Raw genomic sequence first — 11,045 nt, forward strand, 5'->3', positions numbered from 1 at the left:
CCTCCCCATGCATCCTCCCCGCCTGCGCTCTCCTCACCCCCGGCTGGTCTAACCCTGCTCCCCGCTTCCCCCCGCCCTGCACAGGCATCCCCCTGCCGGCCCGTACATGTATATGAGTGACGACCGCTGTGCCGCCGCTCCCCCTCTCACTTCCTCTTCCGAGTCCTGGCCCGGACCGCACGCCGGCACCCCGACAACCGCCGACACAGCAAGCCGGCCACTCGCCTGAGCGCCCCGTGGCCTCCCCCCCCCCCTCTCCGTCTCTCTCTCTCTCTCTCTCTTTGCCCCTCCCCCCTCTCTGCTGGCATACATCTTGTGCCTGCTCCCGGCTGTCGCGTCCCCGCCCCCTTCCCCTCTCCTGCCCGCGCGCATGAGCTTCACCACCGACAGCATGACCGCCCCCTCGCCGGGGTACTTCACCCCGGGGCTCTTCCCGCCAGAGCCCACTCCCCCGGCCGGAGCCCGCGAGCCGAGCTCCCTGCCGGCGCTGCTGGTGCCGGCCACCCCGCCCGGGCCGGCCCCCTCGGATGCCCTTTGGCTGGGGCCGGATGGCGGATCGCGCTTCGGGCCCACCCCGGTCGGTGCCGCGGCGGGCCCTGGCCCGGGGCCGGCCATCGACCCCGGCGCCCCGGGCCCGGCTCCCCTGTCGGACTCCCTGTCGCAGTTGGACTTCCCGGAGTTCGGCCCGAGCGCCCCCGGGTCCGGCGCCATGGGGTCCCTTCGGCCGGGGGAGCCCTTGGCGCCGGCCGCATCCACGGCCGGGCCCATGCCCGGGTCCCAGCCGGACCTCGGCCTGCTGATGCACCACCCGCTACACCACCTGCCGGCTGGGGCCTCGGCCGATGGGGCCTTCCCGGCGCTGGACCAGCTGCTGCCGGTGGCCGCCGCCCCGGCGGCCGTCGGTGACCCGAGCATTCCGCTGCCCGGCCTGGCGGTCGATGCCCAGGCCGGTGTTGCCCCGTCGGCCTTTGGCCCGGGGCTGCCGAGCGTCCTGGAGACCTCCAGCCCCGGCGCCATCTCCTGGGCCCCGGCCGAGCCGACGATCCCCCTGCCGGAGGCCGAGGCCGGCGGCGCGCCCGTGCCAGGCCCCGACCCCCGGCCCGATGCCGCCCCCCAGCCGGAGCCCGTCGCACCCGGCGCCGGGGATGGGCCCGAGCCAACGGCCCCGGCCCCGGCCCCGGACCCGGCGGCCCCCTCGGCTTCGGACCCGGACCCGGCCCCGGCCCCGGCCTCCGCCCCGGCGGCTGACACCACCCGCCGGACTCCCACCGGCAAGCCTCTCACCGGTGCGCCATCCCCCCTCCGCCCCGCCCCGGGGCAGAAGAGCAGCCTCTCATGTGCTGGCTCCCCCCCCCTCCCCCCTCTCCCCCCCTCCTGCTCGCTCTCGGGCGTCGCTGACCGCGTACATGGCCGCCCTCGCCTTCGCTCCCCTCGCCTTCGCTCTCCCGCGGCGCATCCTGCCGCCGTAGCCTTCCAGCTGTTCAGCCGCCAGGAGCGCCCGAAGATCCGCGCGCAGCACAATGGCCTGAAGATCCCCATCGGCGAGATGAGCCGATTGATCGGGGCCCGGTGGCGCAGCCTGCCGGACGCCGAGCGCCAGGTGTTCGTGGACCGTGCACAGCGCATCGCCGACCGGGATCGGGCCCTGGCCGAGTCACAGTCGACGGCCGGGGCCGCCGGTCCGGGGGCCCCCCCCGGCGCTGCCAGCCCGGCCGGCCCTCCCGCCGTGGCGCCTGCCCGTTGCTCGAAGAAGAAATCATCCAAGGACCGGGCGCCCGCCGCGGCCGGGGCCGCCACCGCCGCCGCCGAGGCCAAGCCCACCAAGCCCTCACGCGTACGTCCTGCTCCGGTCGCCTTGCCGGGCTCCGCTGCCGCGCTTGCCCTCCCCCCTCCCCCTTTGCTCTCCGCCACGCCACTCACATGTGCCCCCCTGTTGCGGGCTTTTGCCACGCAGCCTAAGCGCCCGATCAACTCCTTCCTCCTCTTCAATCGCCTCATCCGGCCGACCATCCTGGAGGAGACCCCCGGGCTGACGGCCGTCGAGATCAGCCTGCGCGTGGGGGAAAAGTGGCGGTCCCTGTCGAAGGAGGAGCGCGCGGTCTTCGTTCAGAAGGCCGAAAACATTCGCGTGGCCTTCTGGAAGGAGAACCCCGACTTCAAGTACCACGGCGAGACGCCGGCGGCCAGCGGCAGCGAGCCGGAGGCCGCCGCATCGGACGAGGCCGGCTCCGGGGCCACCGCCAGCGGGGGGGATCCCCCCTCGCCGGAGCAGGTCCCGGCCGCGGCCGCGGCCTCGGCCCCGGAGCCGGAGCCGGAGCCAGCCTCGGCCCCGACCATCGCCGCCGGGCCCGGCTGCTACGAGCCCACGGTGGTCGGCTATTCGCAGTGCTCCCGCGGCGGGTGCATCCCGCCCATCCTTCGGGACAAGTCCGCGGCCAAGGCCCGGCATTGCCTGGATTCCGGCGACACCACCAGCGTCGGGCGCATGTTCGCCGACCTGCGGGCCGGCGGCCCGGCTGCCGTTGCGGGCCCGGTGGCCGAGGCGACGCCCGCCGCGTGCTGCGCCTGCGGGGCCGGCTACGCCCCGGGCCCTGCGACCGGGCCGGTGGAGTACATTGCGTACCCGGCGCCGGGGCCAGGGCCGGCGGTCGGCGCCGGCGGTGGCGGCGCCGGCGGCGGCGGCTCGGGTCCCGGCGGCGGCTTCCCGGGGCCGCATCTGCCGGCCGCGGGGCCGCCCCCGCCCCCGCCGGCGGCGACCGCCCCCGCCCCCGCCGGCCCCGAGCACCCGGGGTACGGTGTGTATGCCGGACCGGGTGCCGGGCCCTCGGCCGCCGGGGACCTTTCGGCCGTGAGCGCCTTCTTCTCGACCGCGCCCCCCGGCGGCTCCGGCGAGGGGCTGGTGGTGGATCCGGGCCCCGGGCCGGGGTCCTACTTCCGCCAGTCGACCCTCACGGCGGAGGAGATTTCCTCCTCGGCGTCGGAGGCCGCGGCCACCAGCGCCCTGGCGCGGTACGGGCACCTGCAGCACCATGGCGGCCCGGAGGCGGCCGGCGCGGCTCCCCCCCTGGCCCCGGGGCCGCTGGAGTATGCCTCGGCCCAGGCGGTCAACTCGGCCCTGGCGTCGCAATCGGCCTCGGAGGCGGCGGTCGAGGCGGCGGCCTCGTCGACCGGTGCCCTGACCGGCGGCAGCAGCAGCAGCGAGTCGGACTATGCCGGGGGCTCGCCCTGCCAGCATCCCGGCTGCGGCGGCGGCGGCGGCGGCGGCGGCGGCGGCGGCAGTACGAGTGCCGGTGGCGGCTCCCTTTGTCACTGCCCGGGCGTGCGGCCGCCGGTCCCGCACCACCCCCCTCCCCATGTCCATCCGCACTTCCATCACCATCAGCAGCAGCAGCAGCAGCAGCAGCAGCAGCAGCCGCAACAGCGGCAGCCGCACCCCATGCCGCACTACCGGTTCCCGGCGTCCAGTCCCAGCGGCGAGGCCCTGGCCGCGGTGGGCCGGCCGCGTGCCGGCTATCCCCCGGCGGCGGCCCCCTTTGCCGGGGAGTTCCTGTACCACTCGGCCCCAATGGGTCCGGCCTTCCAGCCTGGCCCGCTGCCGCGCGCGGCCTACCAGCAGCATCCGTACCATCCGCCGCCGGGGCCGGCGCAGCCCCGCGCCGCGGTCGCCCATGGCGGCTATGTCCCGGCTGGCCGGCCGGCCACGTCGGCCGCCGGTCCTCCGGGCCCGGGGATAGCCCGGGCCAAGGGCCGGGTGCAGCTGAGCCGCGCGGCGCTCATGCGCGGCACCGTGCGCTTTGCACGGTCGGAGCTCATCCGCAACCGGCGCCCGGCGTCCAGCCGTGATGTGGCCCGGCTGGCTTGCAGCCGCCTGCGGGCCCTCGGCGAATTTTCCAACATCCCGCTGCGGGTGGACCCCGACCGGCGCCGGCACCGGTCGTACATCCTGTCGCTGGCCGGGGCCACCCGGGCGCGGTCGGGGGCGCGGGCGCCGTCCGCGGCGGCCACTGCCACCGCGGCGGCGGTCGCGGGCGCCGGGCCGCCGCCAGCCCTGGTGGCCGCCGCGGCCACCATCATGGAGCAGCCCGCCTCGGCGGCGGTGACGACGACGACGACGACGACGACCGTGCCGCTTGATGTGGTCCCCTCGCCGCCGGGGGCCGGGAGCTCGCCGTTCACGACCGAGCCGGCGACCAGCAGCTCGCCGGATCACCTGCCGACGCCGGAGCAGCAGCAGCAGCAGCAGCAGCAGCAGCAGCAGTACTCGCCGCCGCAGCCGCAGCTGGCCACGGCTGGCCCGGGCGGAATGCCGCTCGATGCCGGGGCCGTGGCCGCGGCCGGCAGTGGGTCCGGCCCGACGGCGGTGGCGGCGGCCGGCGCCGACCCCGCCGAGGCGACCCTGCTCCAGGTGGAGCTGGCCGGCCCGACCGAGACGCACTTCGAGAGCCAGGAGCTGGACACGGCCGCGCAGCTGGTGGCCCAGGACCTGGGGCTCCCGCTGGCCGAGCTCCATGCCACGGCCGCGGTCGACACGGAGCTGCTTCAGGTTTCCGAGCAGGGCACCGTGGAGGCCATCTGCCCGACGCTCTTCCCGCCGGGGGCCGGTGCTCCCGCCGGGGGGGCCGGCGAGCAGCCCCCGGGGTCCGATGTCCCGCTGCCGCTGCCCTCCGAGCCGGGCTTCGTGTATGACCAGCAGGCGGTGCCGGCCGGGGGACCTCCGGCGCCATCGGGCCCGGCCCCCCAGCACTATCACTTCCAGCAGCCATACTACCCGCTGCAGCGGCCGGCATTCCCGGGCCCCGGCGAGGGGGCCGCCTATCAGGCGGTGGCCGCCGGTGGTGGGTATCCCCCGGCGGCGGCGGCGGCGGCGGCAGCGGGGGCGCCCCCGCCGCCGTCCTCGCCGCGGCAGATCCAGCTGTACCACCCGCCGGCGGGGCAGCCGCCTCCCCATCCGGGGCACTTCCATGACCCGGGCGCGGCCTTCCCCCCCCCCGCCTTGGCGAGTGGGTCATCCACCGCCGAGCTGGCAGGCTCGGTCAGCCGGGCCAGCGCTGCGCACCTGCCGCCTCAGCATGCTTTCCCGGCGCAGGGCCCCGGGCATCACCCGCATTTCCAGCCACCAGCAGGGGCCGGGTCTCAGCAACAGCAGCAGCAGCAGCAGCAGCAGCAGCAACATCAGCAACATCAGCAGCAACATCAGCAGCAACATCAGCAACATCAGTCTCAGCAGCAGCACCAGCAGCAGCACCAGCAGCAGCACCAGCAGCAGCACCAGCAGCAGCACTACTCCCCCCCGGGCGCCGGGCATCCGTACCTGGACCGGGCGCCGGGGCTCGACCCTGTGGTTCCGTGCCATCGGCACGCGGTGACCGGGACCGTCCCCGGGCCTGGGCATCACCATCCCCATCACCACCCCCACCACCACCACCACCACCACCATCGCCTGTCGATGGGCATGGCGGCCCCCTCATCTCCCTCTCCCTCGCTGGCGGCTGCACCTGCGCCCTCCTCGCGAGCGGGGTACTACTGATGGGGTCTTTCTCCGCCCCCTCCCCTGGGGGAGGGGGTGGCGCGAGAAACCAAGCACACCCACCAGCCCGTCGAGCAGCCGGGGGTACGGCGTCCATCTCCCGCCTCCCTGGTCGTTCCGGGCCCCCTCCCCCAGAGCATATACACATATCAAGCCAATAAACAATGTTCAAACACACGCGCGTGTCCTCCCCCGGCCGGTGCGCCTGCCATCTCTGTGTCTCTACGCGCAAGCATGCGCATATGTACATTGGGGTGTGACCAGCCTCCGATTCTCTTTCTCTTCTCCCCTCTGCGCGCACGCGCACACGCACACACACACACACACACACGGCGATGGGGATGGCAAGGCAGAAGAAGACCCCCCCCCCCCCGCCCCCCGCCCCGGAACAGCAGCCCCACCAATGACAGAGGCAGCTCTATTTTGCATGGACACCACAAGAACACCGGGGCGTCAGGAGGAGCGCTCCCCTCCCGGGGGAGGGAGCGGGGACAGCAGGATGCCGGGACACATGCACTCGCGCATGCGGGACGGGGGATGCACCTCCATCAAATGCGGCACATCACTTGCGGCCGTAGCGGCTGAGGAAGTCCTTGTGGAAGTCGGACCCCTTGGCCGTGATCAGCAGGGCCGGCACGCGGTTGATGATGCAGTAGGTCGGCTGGGCCAGGGTGGCGCCCAGGCGCTGGCGCAGGGGCACATCGATGAGCTTGGCCGTGCCGTCGGTGCTGTCGCGGGTGGACTCGTACGACACACAGGCATTCTTCAGGGTGTAGTCGCCGCGCTCGTCCCAGGGGGCCCGCTCGCCGAGGACCACCGCCAGCTGGTCCGACAGCAGGTCATCCTCGCAGAAGTCCTGAATCAGCTCGGTGACCATGTACTCCGGGTACACCAGCAGCACCGGCCAGTGCAGGCGCCCGCGCTTGTCCAGGTACACCGGCGGCAGGGTGACCCCCGGCGGCACCGGCAGCTCGACATTGGCCATGTCCTCGACCCAGAGCTTGCGCGCGGCGAAGGCCTTCTTCAGCGGGGCGTCCGCCTCGTCGGCCTTGCGCTGCTCCTCGGCCCGGGCGGCCGTGGCCGCCTCGTGCTTGGCCCGGGCATCGGAGATGCTGCGGCGCTCGCCCAGCAGGGCCATGTTCTTGGGGTCCACCTTGAGGCCGAGCTCGCAGTACTCCAGCGCCTCGGTGAACTGGTTGAGACGGTTGTGCGCCCGCGCCAGGCGGAAGTACGCCCGGACATTGGAAGGGTCATGGCGCAGGGCCTCCAGGCAGTCCTTCTTGGCGCGGCCGTAGTTGGTCATCTGCGGCATGGGCATGTGCATTGGGGCGGGCGGGCGGGCGGGAGTGTGTCGGGGTGAGGAAGAGCGGGGCTGCGCGTGCAGGCAGGGATGTCCGCGGCAAAAGGGAAGAGCGACAGGGGGCTGGATGCGCATCGGGACTCGAGGAATATGCCTGGCCCGTATACACGCTTGCATGTGCGCCTGCGCACGAGGACGCAGCATGTATGAGCGAACACAGCATGTGTAGGCGGACACAGCATGTGTAGGCGGACACAGCATGTGTAGGCGGACACATATGCATACATGCATACATGCGTACATGCGTACATGCGTACATGCACACACATGCACGTACATGCACACACATGCACACACACACACACACACATGCACACACACGAAACAGTCACACATTCCCAAACGCACCTCCAGATGCACGGCCGCACGGTTGGTCAGGCAGATGGACGCCACCGCGGCCGGGACGCCCTCGGTCTCCAGGGCCTTGGTGTAGAACTCCAGCGCGGTGGCATACTTGGCCGAGCCGGCACGGAAGGCCTCATTGCCGCGGTCCTTGAAGTTGTTGGCCACCTCCTCCGGCGTGCCCTCATACAGCAGGGCCTGCAGGGCATCCAGCGCGGTGTTCCCCTCGGTCGAGCTCAGATGGCTGTTGGTCGAGCCGCCAGAGAAGGCCTCATCCGCCTTGCCGGCCGTCTGGCCGATGGAGGAGAGGTCCTCCTCGGTCATCAGCAGCGGCACGCTCCGGCGCACCTTCTCAAAGGCCTTGAGGATGTCCTCCTCCTCCTCCTCCTCCGCCGCCGCCGCCGGCTGCTGGTCCTCCTCCTTGGCGGGCTTGGACTCGGAGGCCGGCTTGGCGGCGGCGGCGGCGGCGGCGGCCTTCTCCTCGGAGATGGACATGGCCGACACGCCGGCGGCCATAGCCCCGGGCGAGATGATGGTATCCTCGATAATGTCCTCGGGCTTGGGAGAGGTCATGTCAAAAAAGCAGCGGCAGGGGCCCGACAGAAGGGGAAGGCAAAAGAAGAAGGGAGGGGGGGGGGAATGGGGAAATGTATGAAGGGACGGGGCAGTAGGGAGCAGGGATGCAGCAGCCGCCCGGGTGGGGCAGCCCCTCCGGCATCCGATCTCTTGAGGCCGCCAGCCCGCCACCGGCCGACATATGCTTACCCGGGCGACGCGCGATCTTCCGGCCCATGGCGCAGATCGCCCCGCGCCGCCTCTGTCCACCGCCGCAATCCGGGCGTGCGGGCCTCCCTCAAGCTCCTTCTGGCCCTCTTTGCCCCCCCCCCCCCCCCCCCCCGGGCCCCGGGTCAGCCTGGGCGAGCCCGTGCGATGCGGGCCCCCGCCCCGGGCAAATAGGCCGGACAACAGCGCGCCCGGGAAAAGGGCGACCCGCCCGCAGGCAGGCCGGCGATCCGCGCCAGGGCGGCGTGCGGCGGGACCTGGGCAGCATGGGTCCGGTCTTGTGATCATACACACCCACCCCGAGCTCCAGAATCCGCATGCTGGCTTGTCGTCTATTCACGTGCACGGGCCGTCGGTGGCTTTGCGGGCGGCGGCGGCCGCCTGGCGGCCCTAGTCCTGCGCCACGCCGGGCCACTCGGCTCCGGCGTCGTCCCAGGACTCATCCTCCGAGGCTTCGGTGCTGGCGGCAGGCCCTGGCAAGCCCGCGGGCACGGCGACCGGGTTGTCGGCCGACGGACTGGGGCCCGAGCCTGGGGCCGGAGCCCGGCCGCCGGCACCAGCCGCACCGGCCACCGCCTCCTTGGTATTCTCCAGCAGCAGCGCACGCATGGAGGGCAGCAGGTGCGGCGTGATGCCGGTGGCCCCGCTGGGCTGAAGCGGCTCCACGGAATTCCACACGCGGAACTCCGCCCGCTGGACCGGCTGCGCCTCGGGGTTGAGGACCGGCTGCACATCGCCATCCAGCGCGGCATCCTCGTTGTCATCGGACACAACCTCGCGACTGAAGAGGATCTGCATGTGTCGGGGGGAGTGTGGGGGGAATGTCCAGCATGAGTGTCGTGTGGGGGGCAGAGAGAGGGGGAGGCAGAGAGAGGGGGAGGCAGAGAGAGGGGGAGGCAGAGAGAGGGGGAGGCAGAGAAGGGCAGAGAAGGGCAGAGAAGGACAGAGAGAGGGGGAGGCAGAGAAGGACAGAGAAGGACAGAGAAGGACAGAGAAGGACAGAGAAGGACAGAGAAGGACAGAGAAGGACAGACAAGGACAGACAAGGACAGAGAAGGACAGACAAGGACAGACAAGGACAGACAAGGACAGACAAGGACAGAGAGGCAGACCGGTGGAAATCCCACGGCCAACGCACGCGTGTCTTCATGGCCGGGGCACCGGGGGCCAGCGGCCGGACGCTGGCTTCGCCCAGCTCGACCCGGCTCATGGCGGCCGAGGCGACAACAAAGCGGACGATGAAGAAATCCCCGAGCCCGAAGGCGGGGGCACTGTCGGACCCGGGCTCGGCCGTGGCCATGGCCGAGGCCACCGGGGCCGCGCCATCCGGCGCCGACCGCGACAGGAGACTCAGGCTCGGGGCAAAGTGGATGGAGCCCTGGAGGGCGGCTTCGCCGGCCTGGGGCCGACCCGACACCCCCGGCTCCAGGGGGAAGGGATGCGTGAGGTTCCACACCAGCATGGAGGCACCGCCCGGAGCCGGCGACAGCACCACCGACCCGTGGGAGGGAATGCAGTCGACCCGGGCGATGGGGGTGCTGGACACGGTCGCGGCGGCGGGGGGGGGGGGCGGGAAGGGGGCACCCAGCGTGAGCGGCGATCTGGCAGCAGGACCCCGGGCCCTGGCGCAGGGCGTAGATGCCTGTCCGAGGGCACGCGAGAGAGAGAGAGAGAGGGACGGAAAAAGAGCACCGGGGAGGGCGAGGGAGGCGGAGCAAAGCAGAGGGGCCGTTCGTACTTGCCGATGACCGGGATGAGCACCCGGCAGCTGTGGAGCCGGGCGCCAGACAGGCCCTGCAGGGCCTTGCTGTTGAACTTGATTTGCGCCATGAACCGGACGGCGGTGGGCCCAGCCCGCTGCAGAGCGCATGCGACGTCGCGTTGGCCCCGCCGCGGTCGGTCGGTCGGTCGGGGTGGGAGGGAAGGGGGCCTGTCAAAAAAAAAAAAAAAAGAAGCCCAAAGCCGGGGGAGGGGGGAAGCCCCGCATTCATGACTGCAACTATGGGCACACGCATGTGCCGAGGGAGCGGCAAGAGGGGGTGTGTGCAGAAAGAGAGAGGAGAGCAGACCGGGGGGAAGCCCGGCTCGGCCCGGCCACGCACGCTCATCTGGTAGAAGCCCAGGATCGGCAGGGCCGGCAGCTGAGCTGGCAGCTGGACGTGGTAGTGCGACAGCCGAGTCCAGTCGTCGCGGGTGGTGTCCTCCTCGGCCACGTGTGCTCTTCCGATCTGCGGCAAGAGGGGGTGTGTGCAGAAAGAGAGAGGAGAGCAGACCGGGGGGAAGCCCGGCTCGGCCCGGCCACGCACGCTCATCTGGTAGAAGCCCAGGATCGGCAGGGCCGGCAGCTGAGCTGGCAGCTGGACGTGGTAGTGCGACAGCCGAGTCCAGTCGTCGCGGGTGGTGTCCTCCTCGGCCAGGGCCGTGCCTGACCCGGCATCGCCGCTGACACTGAAGACAATGGTGCGCGAGGCGGCCCCGGCGCCGGCGCCGGCGCCTGGGCGGGAGTCGCCCCCGCCGGCGGCACTGGTCCCCTCATCGGCGGCCGTCACGCACCGCGAGTAGAGGGCGTCCCGCAGGTAGGCCACATTCCGCAGGATGAGGGTCACCTCGCAGGGGGGCGGCCGGGGGGCGGCCAGCCCGGCCGGCCGTGACTGCGAGCCCGGCGAGAACCGCACATAGATGGCCCCGAGATCGGAAGAGCACACGTGTCCCCTCATCGGCGGCCGTCACGCACCGCGAGTAGAGGGCGTCCCGCAGGTAGGCCACATTCCGCAGGATGAGGGTCACCTCGCAGGGGGGCGGCCGGGGGGCGGCCAGCCCGGCCGGCCGTGACTGCGAGCCCGGCGAGAACCGCACATAGATGGCCCCGCGGATGGCGTGCTCATCGGGCCGGTGCGGGCTGGCGTACAGATGCCCGCACACGCGCTCGCGAATGACGATCGTCAGATCCCACTCGGCATCCGGGGACTGCCCGGTGTTGGAGAGGCCCACATGCCGGAGGGCCAGCCAGCCGGGGGGCGAGGAGGGGCGGGG

At 72.4% G+C, this 11,045-nt stretch overlaps 3 protein-coding genes across 3 annotated transcripts in view; 1 reads left to right on the forward strand and 2 right to left on the reverse strand.

Moving 5' to 3' along the window:
* Positions 1–370: 370 nt before the first annotated feature.
* On the forward strand, positions 371–5,704 carry H696_02680 (hypothetical protein; the record flags this gene model as incomplete). The annotated part of the gene is made up of 3 exons (XM_009496594.1): positions 371–1,286; positions 1,470–1,834; positions 1,955–5,704. 3 exons carry the CDS (start codon positions 371–373, stop codon positions 5,525–5,527), a joined length of 4,854 nt encoding a protein of 1,617 aa, XP_009494869.1. The 3' UTR covers positions 5,528–5,704.
* A 228-nt stretch (positions 5,705–5,932) lies between these two features.
* On the reverse strand, positions 5,933–7,802 carry H696_02681 (hypothetical protein; the record flags this gene model as incomplete). The annotated part of the gene is made up of 2 exons (XM_009496595.1): positions 5,933–6,830; positions 7,236–7,802. 2 exons carry the CDS (start codon positions 7,800–7,802, stop codon positions 6,090–6,092), a joined length of 1,308 nt encoding a protein of 435 aa, XP_009494870.1. The 3' UTR covers positions 5,933–6,089.
* Positions 7,803–8,402: 600 nt separating this feature from the next.
* Positions 8,403–11,045, reverse strand: part of H696_02682 (hypothetical protein) — a gene marked incomplete at both ends in the record, with an annotated part of 5,104 nt that continues 2,461 nt past the window's right edge. The window contains 6 exons of the mRNA XM_009496596.1: positions 8,403–8,804; positions 9,151–9,550; positions 9,751–9,869; positions 10,115–10,240; positions 10,319–10,663; positions 10,716–10,979. Coding sequence (XP_009494871.1) covers positions 8,403–8,804; positions 9,151–9,550; positions 9,751–9,869; positions 10,115–10,240; positions 10,319–10,663; positions 10,716–10,979 — 1,656 coding nt within the window. The remainder of the gene's footprint in view (positions 8,805–9,150; positions 9,551–9,750; positions 9,870–10,114; positions 10,241–10,318; positions 10,664–10,715; positions 10,980–11,045) is intronic.

Source organism: Fonticula alba (genome assembly GCF_000388065.1).
Source record: "Fonticula alba strain ATCC 38817 unplaced genomic scaffold supercont2.4, whole genome shotgun sequence".
In the NCBI taxonomy this organism is placed as follows: Eukaryota; order Rotosphaerida; family Fonticulaceae; genus Fonticula; species Fonticula alba.